The sequence below is a fragment of the Bos taurus genome, chromosome 7 (assembly GCF_002263795.3).
Source record: "Bos taurus isolate L1 Dominette 01449 registration number 42190680 breed Hereford chromosome 7, ARS-UCD2.0, whole genome shotgun sequence".
Lineage (NCBI taxonomy): Eukaryota > Metazoa > Chordata > Mammalia > Artiodactyla > Bovidae > Bos > Bos taurus.
This window is the reverse complement of record NC_037334.1, coordinates 18,375,431-18,393,386: the sequence shown is the minus strand read 5'-3', so window position 1 is coordinate 18,393,386 and position 17,956 is coordinate 18,375,431. Positions and strand designations below refer to the sequence as shown.

Below are 17,956 nucleotides of genomic sequence, written 5' to 3'. Positions count from 1 at the left end.
GGCAGGCAGATTGTTAACCACTGGATCACCAGGGAGGTCCCAAATGAGCACTGTAGGAAGCAAAGGTCGCTTGAAGAACTTTCACGAATGCAAAGGCTGTGTAACTGAGCCACACTCCCGATCAGGCTCACAGTCCCTTTCTTGTTCATTCATTTGTTCATTCAACATTCAGATGCTGAGGATGCAGGAGTGAACAAGAACAACATCTTGGCTCTTGAGGGGACACTCCCAATCATCGGGGAGACAGGCAACAGACATCACACAAAGGACAAGGCAATGGAAGAAAATTGGGTGCGGGGGATGGAGGGTGAGAAGGGGTGTGCTACTTCACACGAGAGGCCTGCAGGCTTCTCTGACGACAGTCGGGCCACACGGCTCCCTGGGGAAAGCATGTTCCGGGCAGGGGAGGGCCGTGCAAAGGATCTGAGGATGGCAGCACATGAGTACGGAGTCGAGGACTGGGAGTGACTGGGCCAGCAGAGCCATCTGAGGGTCAGAATACGCTGATAAGAGTCAGACAGTAAAGAGCCTTCTGACCCCTCTGCTCAGCTCTGCTAAGAGTGTGCAAATGAGCGTGCCTGGTGGACTGCCAGGTGGACAGGGATCTGAACCCTCAGCTATAGTGGGCTGACGGGCTGTCCAGTGCCTGGAACAGCTGGTGGTCTTCCTGGGCTCAACTGTGACAAAACAGCTCATTTCCCTGTGTTTGTCACTGCCTGGGACTGGAATGCCCCACAGGGCCCCTTTGGGCTGGTCCTCCTCAGCCTGAGTTCCCTGCTTCTGTCTGCTCAGGTGAGAGCTGCACGGTAGGAATAGTCTTCCCTGGGTTTCCTGGCGACACTGTCCCCTGGCGCCCTGGCCTGGATGCTGCTCTGGCTCCTGGCCTACATATGATCTGCTGTCTTTTCTCTGAAAACCTTCATGATCGGCTCTTCTCGGTGTCTGAATGTCACAGGGAGGCTCGGGCTCCTTCACTGGGCGGGGAACCCGGCAGCTCTTGGAAACTTGAGCCCTTAGTTCTGAGATGTCTTCTTTTCTTTCTTTAAATTTTGGCTGCACTGGGCCTTCACTGTGGCTCACAGGCTCAGTACTTACGGCATGGCCTTAGCTGCTCTGAGGCATGTAGGATCTTAGTTCCTCAACCAGGGACTGAACCTGCATCCCCTGCCTTGCAAGTGTTTTAACCACTGGGCCACCAGGGAAGTCCCTGAGATGTCTTCTTGATTATGTTTTTATTATTCTCTTTCCCTCTGATTTCTCTATTTAAAAAAAAATTCCAATCAACTGGATAGTAAACTGCATGAGTCGATCCTTTCAGGTCTTTCTCTCTCTTTTTTCTTCCATGGGTTCTCTTTCTCACATTCTTCTTCCTCCCTCCGTTTTTCTCTCCCACGTTTACTTTCTGTGGCTGTTAGTTTTCTGTGTCAGTGATGGGCAGTGATTCAGTTCAGTGTGAGTCTGGGAGTCGCCGTGGTTGCTGTCCACCATCTCTCGACTAGAGGTAAAGAAGCTTAGCCTCCACACCAGGGCTGGGCCTCACCTGGTCAGCTGAGGGGCCTTGGGAGCAAAAGTGAAGTTTCCCTGAGGAGGAAGGAGTCCCACCTGCGGACAGTGGCATCTGCTCCCACCTAAGTGTGCAGCCCACCAGCCCTCTGTACAGACTTCACATATGCTGGCCCTGTGATCACGCCAGCCCATTCCCAGAATCTCCTTACATTCACACACGCACATGCCTAATTAATTCTAATACAGTTCTGTTGTATTTAGTTGCTCAGTCATGCCCAACTCTTTTGCAACCCCATAGACTATAGCCTGTTAGGGTCCTCTCTCCATAGGATTTTCCAGGCAAGAATACTGGAGTGGGTTGCCATGCCCCGCTCCAGGGGATCTTCCCAACCTAGGGATCGAACCCTCATCTCCTGCATTGCAGGTGGATTCTCTACCAGCAAGCTATCTGGGAAGCCTGTAATACAGTTACATAAATCATTTTAAAATAGGGACTATTTTACCTAGGGACTTCCCTGGTAGTCCAGTGGTTAAGACTTTGCCTTTTCACTGCAGGGGGCTGGGTTTGATCCTTGGTTGGGGAACTAAGATTCTACAAGCTGTGGCATGGCCATAAATAAATAAATAATAAACAGGTCCACCTAACCCTCACCCAGGACCGCTCTGTGGGGAGCCAACGCCTGTCCCTGCCTCCTGCCTGTGCTTGGCAGTGAAGGGATAGAGACTCATGTCACATCCTGTTTTCTGGTCACTGTCCTCACTGGCGCCTCTCACTGCGATTCTCTATCTGGTTCTCACCCGCCACCATCTGCGCCTCCCGTTCTCTCTAGAACTTTCCTTTACCTCACTCTGTGGGGACACTCTAGGGGCAGAAATAAAGGCTTGTGCTGTGTTCTTCTCAGCAGGGAGGCCCTAAATGGAGGTTTCTGTCTGCAGAAGCCTTTGTAACCTGGGACTTCCCTGGTGGTTCAGTGGCTACGACTTGGCGCTCCCAACGCAGGGGGCCTGGGTTCAATCCCTGGTCAAGGAATTAGAACCCACACACCACAACTAAGACCCAGCACAGACAAATAAATAAATGTGAATTAATTAAAAAAAAATGGTGAATTAAACAAAAAAATTTAATTAAAAAAAAAGAAACCTCTGTAACCCAGTTTGAGGTCCCAGGAGGGCCTGTCCCTGGGAGCCCCCAGGAATGAGTCCTGAAGGCTGGCCTGCGTCTGTGGGCCTCAGCTCCCTCCACCTCCCCAGCTCTCTGGGAGATGACGTGCACACTCACCTGTAAAAGGACCATTTCAGCAGGAACTGCCGGGCGGCCTTGGGGAAGCTGGGGCTGCCTGCATGCTGCTTCAGGACCTGGGTGACCACATTGTCTAGCCAGCTGGCCCACTGGTCCAGGGAGCTCTGCTGCTGCAGGGTCAGCTTGAAGTCCTGCTCCAGACGCTGTACTACGCCCTCCTCGCACTGGCACACCCACGAGGCCTGCTCCTGTGGGCGTGGGTGTGCTGGGTCAGTGACACGTCCTGAGTGTGGCCCCCAGCTGGATGCACATGAGCACAGATGCCCACTGCCCTCAGCCTTTTCCAGCACGATACCCGTTTCATGAGGTGGAGACAGAAGGACATTAAGAGGGGACCTGGCGGGCTTCTTGCATCTGAAGCTCAGACTGTACCTCATCTTTGCCTTGTGGTTTTTTTGCAGGGGGGCTGCCTGGAGCAGCACATGGAATTTTAGCTCCCAGACCAGGGATGGAACCTGTGCCTCTCACACTGGAAGCTCAGAGTCCTAACCATAGGACCACTAGGGAAGCTCCCGTTGGGTTATTTCTAAGTGGCTGCTCCTCTGTGTGTGTGAGTGTATTTCATGGATCAGCTCAGGGCCTGAACTAGACATAGATATGGCAGCAGGACCCATCTGACGGCAGCCTGTACTAGTCTAAGCCCAGAACAGAGCTGTAAACGAGGCATGGGAAAGGCAAACTTTTAAAGAAAACAGATCAAGGTCTTGGTCCCAGCACCTGGAGGCCAGGGGAATTATCACAGAGTAGAACCTATGGGTCCCAGACTGGCTGCGGAGGGCTTCAACCCCAACCGTTCCCATGCAACAGAAATGTGGGCCCCGGTGAGGTGCCCGGTTTGCTGTGGGCTAAGTTTGGTGGGTCTCTGCATTTTTCTAGCGGGTGGGAGCTCAGCCAGTGGGTTCCCGTGCCTGCCTCTGGTGGGGGAGGTGCCTGGGAGAAGTCACCTGCATGTGGGAGAAGTCACCTGCACATTGGCAAAGTCCACGCGGTTGAGGTCGCTGAGCATCTGGTTGATCTGGGAGGTGTTCTGCAGCACTGCCCTGGCCGCCTGCGCCAGATGGTTGAGGGACGTGTACCTCCGCAGGGTCTGCGCAAAGGCACTCACCACACCGACCTGGGGAGGAGGCCCGGGTGAGCCTGTGTCTGCTCAGGGAGAGTGCAGGAGGAGGGGTGGGAAGGGTGGGTCCAGCAGGGACCCACACTCTGGACAGGCTCAAAGACCCCAAAACTGAAGATCAATGAGGGACACGCATCGAGTGGCATCTATCGTGGGTGCCGAGCACAGGTGAGGCAGAATTCAGGGCGGCAGCTCTCTGGGTTGGATGGTTAAAAATACTGATTCCAGGGCGCCACTGGACCAGACACTCTGGTAGTGTGGCATGGAAATCTTCAATTTTATTTTCAAAGCATTTTAATTATTATTTTTTTGCCACACCATGTGGCTTGTGGGATCTTAGTTCCCCTACCAGGGACTGCAACTGGGTCCTCAGCAATGAGACTGCAAAGTCCTAACCACTGGACTCCAGGGAATTACTGAAATCTGCAATTTTTAACAGCTTCCCAGGCAATTCCTGTACATCCTGAAGTTTGAGACTCACTGGCCTCAGGGATAATTCCAGGTTGAGGGTGGGACAGGCAGACCAGATGCCCATATCTAGCCCCACCTGTGCGAGGCTGTAGGAACGTTTGAGATAGGAACGTGACCACCTCTTCTCTACAAGGAGGCCTCGTCTCCACATTCTACAGTCTCATCTGTGGTCAAGGCTATAGCAAAAAGGGCGACCACAAAGAGATTGAATCCCCCTCCTACAGTGAGCAGAGAGATATTCAACTTGTTCCAATTCAGTCCAAAAGTCTCCCAACAAAGACAACTGCCAGCACCCACCCTCCAGCAGAGGCATCCCTGGCCCTTCAGGGAGGACCCCTTATCCTTAGGACACTCGGGAGAAGCCTGCTTTCTCTGGAGCCCAGGGGCCTCAAGTTCCCCCAGGACAGAGAGGAGTCCCCTCCCTTCACAGCACAAGGTGCTCCCGGGGTGACCGGTGTGGTCTGGAAGCCCAGACCCTGACCATTACCTTGGTCTGGATGACCTGCTGTGGGAAGTCGCTCATGGCATTGGTCAACCAGCCTTCCAAGCTTTTGGCAAAGTTGCGGATGGCTTGTGTCAGGGTACCTGGGGACACAAGCCATGGTATTAGTTGTGAGAAAGGCAGCCTCCTCCGTCAGAATCAGCTCAAGTGCAAGAGATGCACACGCCGTGGAAATCACCCCCACCGAGAACAAGCAACACAGACGAGAAGAGATTGAGGATTTGGGGCTCTTATGAGGGAGCCACTGAGTAGGAACACTGAGTGGACCCTGACACCAGTGCCAGCCCTGCATCGCTCATCTCTGCTTATCTATGTCTACACTGGCGGTTCTCACCCCAGTGACCCCGCCCCAGATGACAAAAGACCATGTCTGGGTACATCTGTGGCTACCATGACCAGGGGGCTCCTGGCGGCCAGTGGGTAGGGGACGCTGCTCCACACCCCACAGTGCTGAGGGGGAGAGCCCCTGATACATACAAATGTATGTAAATGTATTCTACAGACTTCCAAATTTGAGACAGCTTGCAATAAATGAAACACTTTTTTTTTTGAAAAACCAAAAAAAAATCCCAGTGTTATAAAAAGAAAGATACCTCAATTTCAAACCTTAACACAGAGACTCTAAAAGAACACTGCACTGAACAGTTTCCAGGAAGGCAAGGCCAAAGGACAAGGGCAATGATTTTGCTATTTTCCTTTTACTGGCATAAAAAGCACAGGCCAGCTTATCAAAAAGACGGAGGTTCCCCAGCGCTAACAGACAGGGGTGTTTACAGAGAGGCCTTGGGGAAGTGAGGCTCAGAGCCTGGCCCCCTCACTCTCACGGGGTGGGGACCCCACCCTCAGGGGCCTGAGAGCCCCAGGAAGAACTCCTAGGAAGGGGGCCAGCAGGCGGGCGCCTCCTAGTGGTGGGCGTGTCAGCGCCTCCGGAAGCCACGGGGCGAGTGGGGACAGACCCCTGGGATGGTCCCCAGAGTATCAATCGGACCAGATGAGTGGGGGCGCGGTGGGGGCGGGCCAAGAAGGGGCGGGGCGGGCGCTCACTGGGCGCTCGCGGGGGCGGGGCCAGGAAGGGGTGGAGCGTTCACTGGGTGTCAGGGCAGGGCGCTCACTAGGCACGGGCCGAAGCACGTCCGGAATAAGGATCTCCACCAGCGCCTGGTACAGGATATGGTCGCAGGTCCTCATCCACCGGAGGACGGGGTCGCACTTGCACAGAGACACCAGCTTGTCCTTGGGGAGGACGGCGCCTTCTGGTTCCTCGTCACTGCAGGGGACGGGGGACACCAGGGAACACAGGTCAGCCGTCGGCTCAGGGGCGGCTCTTCTGGGATAGATGAGCCGGGTGAGGCTGCAGGACTGCCCGGTGCATGCCAGCTCCCCGTCCCGTGGTCACCCTGAGACCAAACGCGCACGAGGGTGTCTGAGCGCCAGTTCTTGGAAAGCTAGAGCATGTGTCTGAGGGTGGTCTGCAGGGTAAACCCGGGCCGCTGAAGAAGGCCACATCTGGGGGCCGAGGGGCAGGCAGTACCTGGCGGGTAGAGAGGTGGGACCATCGCTAGAGGATTTAGAATTCCAGAAGGAGAGCCACAGCTTCTCAATATAGTGGAACTGGAGGTTCATGACGACGTCTAAAGTGGCCTAGGAGTAAACGCACTGGTTAAACACATCCATGTGTGCAGGTGTCTGTCGTCAGAACACACTGGCAAGGAGCCGGGCTGCAGTGGGGTCTTTCCAAACCCAGAGAGACCATGAGAAGGGATGGGGTGAACAAAGGGAGAGTCCATCTACTCCTCGGCCACAGGGAGGGAGGCTGGTGCTGTCTGCTCCCTGTCGCCCACCAGGGACACCCAGGGATACTCTGGCGCTGGCCCCGTGCAGCTGAGCGAGGCTCCCACTGGAGCCCCGGGGCCGGGCTTGGGGCAGTCACCTCGCAGTGCCGCCGGTAGGCCAGCTGGAGGGCCTTGACGTCGTGCAGCGTGATGCTCTCCTGCAGCAGGACGCTACCCAGGTCGGGTGCCGGGAACTCGGGGAAGACGTGGGACACATCTGGGGGAGGAAGGTGGGGGTCAGCAGGGCCGAGGATGGCGTGCAGGAGCTGCCGGCAGGCCAGCAGGCTGGGGACACTGCTGGGATGTGCTAGTGGCCCCACCGCAGCCCCAAGGATGGAGTCCTGGCTCCCCTCTCCGCCACACAACCTTTAAGCTTCGGTTTTCTCAGATTCAGGGTGGGGACGACTTTGTCAGCTCCTGGTGATGTTAAGTATGCATGCACACCACACACACACACACAAAGGAGGGCAGGGGGCCTAGCACACAGCAGGCTCTCCACTCCCACCAGCAAGGGGGCGGCCAGTGTGTGGGGTGAGAGCCTCTCCAGGGGGCCCTCACTCGGGAGGGTTCTGTTGGGGCTCAAACATACACTGAAGTGCACAGAGCACCCCGTGTGTGTGCACCTCCTGCGGCTGCCCTGGGAAGTGGGCTGAGTCAAGACGCTTTCTTGTTGCTCCGGAGTAGTGACTGGGCTGGGGAGGGACCCTCCCAGGGAAGAGGGCCAGGCTGCCCTGTGTCGGGGCCCCCAGGAGGGGCCAGGCTCAGAGGGGTCAGACTCAAAGTACATCTAGTCTTCTTTCCGATGGGTATTTCATTTTATTTATTTTTTTCTGATGGTCACTTTACTCCATTTTGGAGGGATTAATATCCATTAATATGGGAGGCACATGCTGATAATTCAAAAACCTCAGCAATTCCACAAAGAAGGTCTACTCGAATTTGAAAAGGTGGCAGGAAAGAAAGCTGTCTGAAGTAGCCCTTTAGATGCTGCTGGTGCCGAAACCCACCCCAGAGGTGCTGAGTGGCTCCGGGCCCTGTGCCGGGGTGGGGGTGGGGTGGGGGTGGAGGCAGGGGTTGGGGGTGTGTCTCACCGATGTACTGCTGGTGGTGCTGGCTCTGGGCAGCCATAGCCTGCTCGGGCGTGCTGTGCAGGCTGCTATGCGAGCCACTCTCCCCAAGGCTGTCCGTCTTCTGGGCTGGCCGGTACCTGGCAGGGAACACGTGAGCCACCATGAGGCCCTAATGGCACTCCCCAGAAGGGGCTGGAGGACTGGACAGGATTTGGTTTTGGGAGGGTGTGTAATTTTTAAAAACTTGTGGTCAAATAGAACACACAAAATTTACCATTGGGACCACTTTCAAGTGCACAGCTCAGCAGCATTAAGTCCATTCACACTGTTGGGCAACCATCCCCACTATCCATCTCCAGAACTTTCTCATCTCCTCAGACTGAAACTCTGTCTCATTTAAACACTCACTCCCCATCCCCTCCCCCAGCCTCTGGCCCTGTCTACTGCCTGTCTCTGTGGATCTGACTCTAGGGACCTCCTGCGGGTGGAAAAGACAGTGTTTGTCCTTCTGTGTCTGGCTTCTCTTCCTGAGCGTCATGTCCTCAGGGTTCACCAATGCTGTATCAGGGCTCAGAATCCCCTCCCTTTTAGGGCTGCATAATACTCCACCATGTGATTGGACCACATTAGTTCGTCCATCATCTGTTGCTTTTATGTGTATATATTCTAATAATCCTCTCTTAGAAGACAGTGAACTTCTTTACATAGGCTCCCAAACGTCTATTATATGGTCTCAAAGCAAATTCTGAGACTTTGTTTTGCCCTCAGCCAGAAAGCAGTGGACAGCCTGTCTAGGCAGCAAACTGAGCAACTAACAGAGACGGGCTTCCTGGGGTACCTGTCTGGAGCCCAGATGGACAAGGGGGATCCAGCTTGAAGGAGGAGTTCCTTTTCTTGTGGGACATGGGGCCAGGCTCGCTGGGAGGTGGGAGGACGTGGCTCAGATGTGCGTGGCCCTCCTGACTGGGAGATGGGCTCCCCCTGCCAATGGCACAAGCCTGTCGCCGTGAAACATGCACCAAAATCCTCCAGGAGCTCTCAGGGGCCTGAGCCCCACAAAGGAAGCTGGACCCCTTTTCTGGGGAAAACCAGGAAGAGGAGGAACTGCTGGTTCCAGAGAACACTGCAGACTCCCTCCTGTGACCTCCAATTCCTGTAATTGGCCATGTAGTTTGGAGTCACCGGGACCCCTTAAGCAGCTAAAATGGGGTGTCAGCCATGCAGCTCAATGAAGGCACGAAGGTGCCAAGTGGAGGTGAGTGGGGTGCACCCCTGCCCTGGAGCTGAGTAGACTCTGGAAAGGGGCTTGGGACACAGCGGGGCAGAGGGGTGACTGGAAGGGGCCAGGGAGGTGACATTCCAGTGGGGCCCTGAACCAGGTATCTCCAACTAGGGTGGTGAGAGGGCCATTTCTGCCACCTGCTTTGAAATATAGTTTGACTCCCACCTGGCCACACCTGTGCCTTCACGCCTGGTGTGTAATGACTTTCGTGCTACACAGGCAGAGCTGAAGACACCCCATAGACAGCGTCTGCCTGCAAAGCCGGGGGTATGTGCTCTCTGTCCCTTTACAGAAAAACTGTGCTGATTCCTGCTTTAAAAGGCGAGTAGGTGTGTGAGGCACAGAGAACATTCCCGAAAATGACCAGGCCTTTCCAGCCATCAGACCCAAAGGTCAGGAAGAAGCAGCGGCTTCAGTGCACAAGCCTCTTTTTCCTGCTTCTGGGGCTGTGTTCAATGTTCTTTCTTTCTTTGTAGACAGGGAGGAAAAATGCAAGATTGTGATTCTAACTCTACGGCACTATGCAAAAGGCAAAAATGGGAGCAAGTAAAACAAAGAGCAGCGCTTACTGGAGGCGGACGGGGAGGAGTGCAACAGGAGGAGCGGGGCGAGTCTTCGGGGCAGTGAAACTATTCTGTATGGTCCTATGATGGTGGGTACATGTCATTACAGCTCTGTCCAAACTCACAGAATGTACGCACAAAGAGTGAACCCTAACGTCAGCTGTGGACCCAGCGTGACAAAGATAGATCTGTGTGGGTTCACCGACCATAACAGAGGCCCGGCATCGGAGGTGTCCTGCTGGCCTCACTCCATGCCGAGTGGAAGTGAAAGGCTGACCTTCATCCACCTCCAGGATGTGGTCAATGGCCCAGAAACCCCCTCCCTCCATTCCCCCCAGTGAAAACTCGCAGGCTGGCCGGCTGGTCCTCAGCTGGCCTGAGGCAGCTCACCCACCTGGGCTTCTGATGCACCGGCTGCTGCCGCATGGCCATGTACTGCGTGTCCTCCTGCAGCCGGTTCAGGGGCGAGTCTGGCTTCAGGCGGATCCCGTAGTAATGGTACTTGGAGTTGCCCCTGGGAACCGAACATCTGGGTCAGCTCTCTTTGCTGGGGTCCTGAACTGCGAGACCGGGGCTCTGTCCCGGTCGCCTCCCTGGGCTCTCGGGGCCCATGTTCCCTGGACCGTGTGGGGAGTGTTCACAGACCAGTCCGTGGTCAGAGAAGTTCAGGAAATTCTGTAGACTTTGCTCTCTGGGAGATTCTACCTTAGTTTATTATGGGGGAAATGATGATCAAAGGGTTTTGAACGATTTCTTTAAGAAGACAGGTCAGAAGGGACTCCTAGGAAGGGAGAACAGACACGCGGCCTTGCAGACACCCTGCTTCCTGTGCTGCCATGTCTCCTGAGCTGGAAACATGGGCAAGTAGGTGGAGTCTGGGCCTCTCCCACAGGAAGTGTGAGTGGAACCAGTGCTGAGAGGTGGAGAGCAGGGACTGAGCCCCAGTCTTGAGGCAGCATCCAGGACCCTGGGAAGGTGGAGGGCCCGGAAGCCTTCTGGAAAGGCCCAGGGCAGTGGTGGTCATGCCCCTGAAACCAGGGCCCAGCTGCCCCTCCTCCCCCATCCATTCATAGTTTGTAAGAATCTCCTCTGTCAAGGATCCCAAGGTGGCAGAGAACTCCCCAGGATGCCAGTTTCACAGAGGGTGCAGGTGAACCCTGATACCCACATGCATGCTCCTTTACCTAACCTGGCAGGCCAGAGGCCACGGCCATGCAGGGTGGCCTCACACATGGGCCAAGCCCCTGCTCTGAGCATAGCATGGCTGTCTTTTTCTAGCAGGAGGACCTGATTGCTCTTGTGGGGTAAGTTTCCTGCTCATGACAGTCCCTGGCTGCTCTCACCCAAGGGCAGCCCTCAGTGGGCCAGTCCAGGCTCAGCAAAAAGCATCAAGACACGGTGAATCCCACTCTGCTAGACAACCTGGAGGCTGCTGTTTAAAAAGTTGGTTACCATGAAAAATTTCAAATAAAGAGAGAGAGCTGAGGGGAAGCCTGTGTCCTGTCCCTAGGAGATGAGTGACCACTGCCCCTCCCCACTGGGGGTGGTCTGGCTGCTGCCCATTCGGACCAAGTCCAGGGGCACCTGGAGCTGTGGACATCAGGAGGCGTGGAGAGGAGGGTGCCTCGCATTCTCTGAAAGCTGGGTGTCTGGATAAGGGCAGGGGGTGGGCAGGCAGGTCAGGGGCTGCCAGCCTCCCCCAGGGACCCACCTGGTGCCCAGCCGCCGCGTCCGCAGACCCATGAACACGGAGCGGATTAGCTTCCCAAAGGAGGCAGCGTTCACCGGGTCCAGCTTGTGCTCCTGACAGTGCCGTAGGTAGTGGTTGTAGAGTGAACTTCTGGGGAGACTCACACCCTCCGCGGTCTCGTAATTATCCAGGAGCCACTGCAGCTGGATGGAGAAGACATGCCTGATGCTGACGTGGACCCACCGGGACCATCACACGTCACATGCTGGCCCACCCCGAACATGACCGGGAGACTCACGGCTACTGTCACCAATTCGGGGTCAAGAGTCCTGGGCACACTCATTAATCAGTAGCTTCTGTTTACTCATTTGTTTATTCCCTCCATTTCTAGCCAGACTTTCAGGTTCCCTGTCTTAATTTATAAAAACCTGAACGAGATGGAGACCTTAGGGTCTGTCTTCATCATCAATGAAAGCCCCCCAGGTCCCGCACACCAAACGTTTCCTAAACCCATGGGGACAGAGATCATCTGATGCCAAGAGAAAGACGGATGAAGGCGAGCTCAACGGTCCGTCAGCACGGCGCCCAGGGTAAGGGAACATCACCAATGTTCCTGTACTCACAACCCAGAGAGAGAGAGAGACAGAGAGAGAGAGAGAGACAGAGAGAGAGAGAGAGAGAGAGGAAGACAAATGGCCAAGATTTGTGCTCAGGTTGGGGGATGGTCTACAGGCTCTGTGAAGGCAGAGCCTCACGTACCGCCTGAGCAAGCACCGGGGTCTATGCAGGCGCACTGCCGGATGCCGCGACCTGGCGTCATCCCCACCCGCTGAGCATCACTCGTCAGCGACACTACACGACCAGGAGGCCCAGTTTCCTCCCTACACAGCTCTGCCTCACCCACGGCAAACCCACCGCTGGGGTCCCAGCACCTTCACGCAAGCACAGTGAGAGGGTGACAGGATCACCTTTTGGTTCTGGGTGATTCTGCGCCATTTTCTCTGCCGATATTCGCATGATTTCTATGTCAGTAGCAAATAAAATAAAGAGAATCTTTTCCAGGAAAGAGTACGTTTTTAGCCACACTTGTGATCTGTCTGGATTGCACTCTTGATGATACGGTCAAATCCCTTTTTTAATGAGGGAAGCCACAGAACCCAACACTCCCGCTGGCTCTGGGCTCCCTGGTGGCACAGGACCCCTGAACACATGTGCTCCTAACCTATAAATAGGGGGCGGGGGCTCGATGATCAGACTTGCCCACCCACCCAACGCCTCTGTCCTTCAGGGTATTTTTCCCATTCTTGGGAGCAAATGCTCCTGACTGTGGCTCCTGAGCCACCCTCACTCTGTTCATATAATTCAGCTTTGCATCTGTCCATCTATCCACTGCTCATTCTTGCTGGAGGACTGACCCACAAAAAATAAGTAAAATGCCCAGAATGAGAGCCGGTGCTGTTATGAGGAAAATCCAGGAGAGGGAGCTGGGAGCTCCAGGGATGGGGCAGTGGGGAGGAGCTGAGGGAGTGAGTTGAGGGAAGGTGTCCCACGCAGAGGGTACAGCATATGCAAAGGCCCTGGGGCACGACTGTGCCTGGTGTGTTGGAGGAACAGTAGGGAGGTCCATGTGGCTGAAGCAGAGTGAGTAAGGGGGAGAGAGGGAGAAAGGGAGGGCAGGAAGGGGGTGGGGCAGGTCGTGCAGGGCCTTCTGGGCCACGGGGAGGCCTCGGGTTTTTACTCCAAGGAGGTGGGAGCCCTGGAGGTCTGTGCGCATAGGAAGGGAGGGGCCTGATCCAGGTTTTTAGCAGGACCACTCTGGCAGCTGCCATGAGAAGGGCCTGAAAGCTGAGCAAGAGCTGGCTAGCAGGTGGCTGCTACAGTGTCAGGGAGATTTGGGGGCTGGGGGTGGGGTGAGAGGCTGTGGCCATAGTGGGAGGGGTGGGAGGAGCAGTCTGACTCTGGGTGGTTCTGAACATGCACTCCTGGAGCATTGGGTGTGGCTGCAGCTGGAGGGGGGAGGCAAGGTAGAGCCCCCAGCAGGACCTCGCTGTCCTAGGTGAGCTGGGAAGATGGCAGGAGGCGAGGGAGTTGTGGGCTTGGGGTGGGGTTTGGGGTCCAGCCCTTAATACCTGCGTGGTGCTGCTCCTCCAGGCAGGAAGGCACCTTGGACACTTGAGGATGCAGCTGAGGGGAGCAGCGAGGGGGTTTCAGAGACTCCAAAACACAGCAGTCCAACCTCGATCACCACTGGAAGCATTTGTCACATGATCTGTAGCAGCTTCTGGGCAGAGGACCAGCCCCCAGAGCTGCCAGTTCCAGCCCAGCCCCACCCCAGATTGCAGGGCATGGCTCTGTCACGATGCTACTGCTGCTGCTGCTAAGTCGCTTCAGTCGTGTCGGACTCTGCGACCCCATAGACGGCAGCCCACCAGGCTCCCCCGTCCCTGGGATTCTCCAGGCAAGAACACTGGAGTGGGTTGCCAGTTCCTTCTCCAATGCATGAAAGTGAAAAGTGAAAGTGAAGTCGCTCAGTCGTATCCAACTCCTAGCGACCCCAAGAACTGCAGCCCACCAGGCCCCTCTGTCCGTGGGATTTTCCAGGCAAGAGTACTGGAGTGGGTTGCCACTGCCTTCTCCGCACGGTGCCACTACTGAAGGCTAAATCATTTTTTAAGATATGCGTTTCTTGATTAAAAAAACAAAGTCATATAATCTGAATGATTCATCTAAAAGCAGGTCCTTCTCCCAGGGGAGGAATGGTAGATTATGCAGTAGGCCAAGGTCACTTCTGCAGGGACCCACGACGGGGGCCTTCTCCAGACAGATCGGGGGACAGCAGAGGGGCAGCCCTGGGGGGTGGTGTGTGCCTGGCTAGTGTGGATGCACCCAGGGGCCGCAGACACCCTAGCCGGCTACGGTGTCTCCATCCCCAAAGCCTCCTTCCTCCAAAACAGCTGTTCTTCGTTTCCTGCCACCAAATTACCACTCCTCCATTTCAGAGATGCCTTGGGGCCCACTTTCTCTCTCAGGGGCTCCCACACCAGGCCAGAAGTTCCCTTCAACCCACACCCCGCCTTGTCCGAGCCCCCAGGGCAGCCTGGGGAGCTCAGGTGACCCTGACATCAGAATGGGTCTAGAAAGCACAGGCCAGCCTTCCCAGGGTCCGGGCATCTCGCTGCCCCGCACCAGGCTCGTCTGCCTGGGTATGGGGACTTCGGTCGGTGGCGCCCATGTCAACTGTCTCCAGTGAGCATGGTCGGGGAGGACCACGAAGGGCTCTCTCTGCAGGACACACAGCCGCCGGCCGCCAGGCCACACCCCAGCTCTCTCCTCGTTCTCCCGGCCCAGACAACCTCCTGGAGGTTTTCCACCAGTGAGCGCACGAGGGTCACTCTTTCCAGAGACCTTATTCCTCTCCTCTTTGAGTTACCAAGCCCCAGATCCTACTTCTCAAGCTCCCGATGGAAGAAAACGACTCAACAAGCCAGCAGGGAGCAAACGGACTCAGAGAGGTTCTTCCTGCTCGGAGTTTAAACTCAGGAATGGATGCTAGTTTGGGGGAAGCAGCCAAGGCAAGCCCACCTTCCAGAGGAGAAGTGTCAGAAAGTCAGAGGCAGCCCTGCGGCCAAAGACAACTGCGCCTGCGTTTCGCATAGACTATGTAGATTTCCCGCGGCCACGCCCCCCGCCCGGGCCACGCCCACCCTTCCTTCCTTGTGCCTCTCCGAGCTCTGGGCCTCGCAGGAGGTGCCGCTGCTGCGCTGTTGGCTCCAGAGCTGAAGAGCCCTGATCCCAGAGCGGAGAATGTGTCCTGACGACTTTCTACTCGCTCTGCTTGGAGTCTAAGGTTGCTTTTCCTCTGAGGTTCAGCTTGGGGGCTGCAGTCGCTGGCCACGCCTGTGCCCTGCCGCTCCACAAACCCACCCCCCCACCCCCGCCGGCCCGAACAGTTCACTTTGAACTTCAGCCAGTATAAAAGTCTTCCTGGGGTCACATTTGGAGTTGGGTTTGACTAATGGGGATTTCTTCTCTTTGATGTTTTAATTCTCCAAGGAACGTCCAATCCCAAGCCAAGTGCCAGAGAAAAGATGCCAAAAGCACGTTCTGACTGCTGCCACCTGTCCCTTCTTCAGAATGCTGAACCAATTTCCAGTTATGTTAAAGCTGAATTCAGAGTTTAGGTAAAGGGAACAGGGAGGAGTTTGGGGAAGAATGGTGCTTTCCGTCCTCAACTGTCCCTGGAAGCTGAGCCTCTGCACTGTCAGCCCTTCCTGCCCCCATCCTGCCCCGAAAAACCAGTAGGAGGCAAGGCCACTTTTGCTATCCTGGCCTGAAACCTGTGATGACAGTGTTCCCATCAGAGAAGGGGCTTAGGCAGCTAAAATCAGTAGGATTTAGTTGATTTGCCCTTTCTCAAATTACCTTTTTTTTTTTTTTTTTTTTGGCCACACTGTGTCAGATCTATTTCCCTGACCAGGGATTGAACCCATGACGCATTGGGAGCCTTAGCCACTGGACGGCCAGGGAAGTCCTTCAAATTACCAGTTTTTTTTTTTTTTTTTTTTAAAGAGCTAATCACAGAATTAGCCAAGAACCTTTATGGCAGCCCCCATAAAATCCGGTGTCATTTTTTGGTGGTGCTTGTTTGAGTATGAATTTATTACAATGCTATCCTCTGCCAGGCCAGGTGGGCAGGATGTTAGGTATTAGGTACACTAAGCAGTTTAATCCCTGTCCCACCAGGAGGGAGGCGCTGTTATTCTCCTCTCACAAAGGAAGAGTTCATCTTGATTTCCTTTAGCTGTAGAAGGATATTTTTGCTGAATTCTAGGTTGGCTTCCCCCCTTCCCCTTTTTGGCACTTTAAAGGTGTCAACTCATTGTTTTCTTTTTTTGGTCTCACTGCACAGCTTGCCAGATCTCAGTTCTGGGATCAGGGATTGAACCTGTGGTCATGGCCACCAGGAAACGCCCTGTTTGATTTTAAAATGCCTATGTAGTTGACAGGCAGAGCAGGGCAGACCAGCAGGTCGACGCACACTTACATGGCTGTTGAGTAAACCGCTTTTGTGAGAGGTGATCCCTTCGCTTTTTTGGAGGTTTTCAATCGCCATTTCAAGCTAAAGAAAATGTGCGCAGAAACAAAAGAAAATGGAAAAAAAAAAAAAGGAAATCAGATAGTTAGCATCAGCCAAGATTTGTTTGTATTAATATCCAAACAAAGATCCGCGTGCCTATGGAATAGAAACCAGGCTGGACACAGGCAGGGGGCGGGTTAGGTGAGGGATGGATTGTGAGGGGGTAGTGAAGCCTTGGCCCGGAGTGTTACTTCATCACATGCAAAGGCACCCAGAGCCCGTCAGACACCAGCAGCAGGTGGGGTCCTCCCGTCTATACGGGCCGGTCTACATGGGCAGCCAAGTTTTAACAAGTCTGGATGTGAGCATGCACAACAGGAAGACTTAGTGGCTGTGTAAGTTCAAGTTTAAGCGAAGTCAGCATAATTCTGACGCTGCTGCTCCCCACACCCGTCACGTGCGCTGGGAGACTCAGAGGACCACTGACGGTGGGGACAGATTGTGGTGCTGGTTTCCAGGTCAGCCTGTCATGTTGCAATGCCCAGGGTCTCCTGGCTGCAGGCTTTGGGAGAACACCAAGAGGCCATGACCCCAGCCCTGCCATTGCGGGGCACGGGTTCCCGGGGCCACAGAGATGGGACTGAGTGGCGGGCAGTCATGTGCAGTTCACAAGGGGGCCCTTCCTGGGAGAGGGCTTCTGAGATAGAATCTCAGGCCTCAGAGGTGAGGGCTGAGGGGCCACAGCAGGTCTCTGCAAAGGAAGAGACACCTGGTCATGTGTGGCAACCATCACATCTGAGCCCAACTCTTTTTTTTTTTTTAAATTTAATTTTAATTTTGGTTGCACTGGGTCTTTGTCACTGTGTGCAGGCTTTCTCTAGTTACGGAGAGCAGGGGCTACTCTCTAATTGTGGTATACAGGCTTAGTTGCCGCGAGGCATATGGGATCTTCCTGGACCAGGGATTGAACCGGTGTCCCCTGCCTTGCAAGGTAGACTGTTAATCATTGGACCACCAGGGAAGCCCCTGAGCCCAACTCTTTCATGGAAAATGCAAATGTGAGCTCTGCTGGAAGAAATGACCCTTCAGGACCCAGGGGAGGCAAAGACCACAGAGATGCTTCTGTAAAGCCCAGCGCATTCAGAAGGTACGGGTGGACCAGTTCCTGGAGCCGTGTTCAGGAACGAGGGGCTTCTGCTTCACCCACCGCCTCTTCTGACCATGGCTGAGAATGTCCATTCTCACCACTGCTATGTGACATTGTACTGGAAGTTCTAGCCAGGGCCATAGGAGTAAAAGGAAATAGGAAATAAATAGGAAATAAAAGGCATCCACATGGAAGAGGAAGAAGCAAAACTACCTCCATTTTCAGATAGCATGATCTTAAATATGGAAAATTCTGAAGGATCCACAAAAAAAAACTATAAGCACCAGAGTTGCAAGATACAAGATGCATATACAAAAATCAATTATTTTAAACAATGAATGATATGAAAATGAAATGAGGAAAACAGTCCTATTTGAAACAGTATCAAAGAGAATAAAA

At 54.6% G+C, this 17,956-nt stretch overlaps 1 protein-coding gene across 6 annotated transcripts in view; it reads right to left on the bottom strand.

The window, feature by feature from the left end:
* The window catches only part of RFX2 (regulatory factor X2), a 92,946-nt gene that overhangs the window by 4,798 nt on the left and 70,192 nt on the right, over nt 1–17,956 (bottom strand). For 5 of the 6 annotated variants that reach the window (NM_001102172.1, XM_024994391.2, XM_024994396.2 and 2 more), the window contains 10 exon segments: nt 2,786–2,994; nt 3,771–3,920; nt 4,882–4,979; nt 6,009–6,163; nt 6,428–6,537; nt 6,827–6,945; nt 7,820–7,935; nt 10,038–10,157; nt 11,355–11,536; nt 16,378–16,452. In NM_001102172.1, coding sequence (NP_001095642.1) covers nt 2,786–2,994; nt 3,771–3,920; nt 4,882–4,979; nt 6,009–6,163; nt 6,428–6,537; nt 6,827–6,945; nt 7,820–7,935; nt 10,038–10,157; nt 11,355–11,536; nt 16,378–16,452 — 1,334 coding nt within the window. 6 annotated transcript variants of the gene reach the window in all.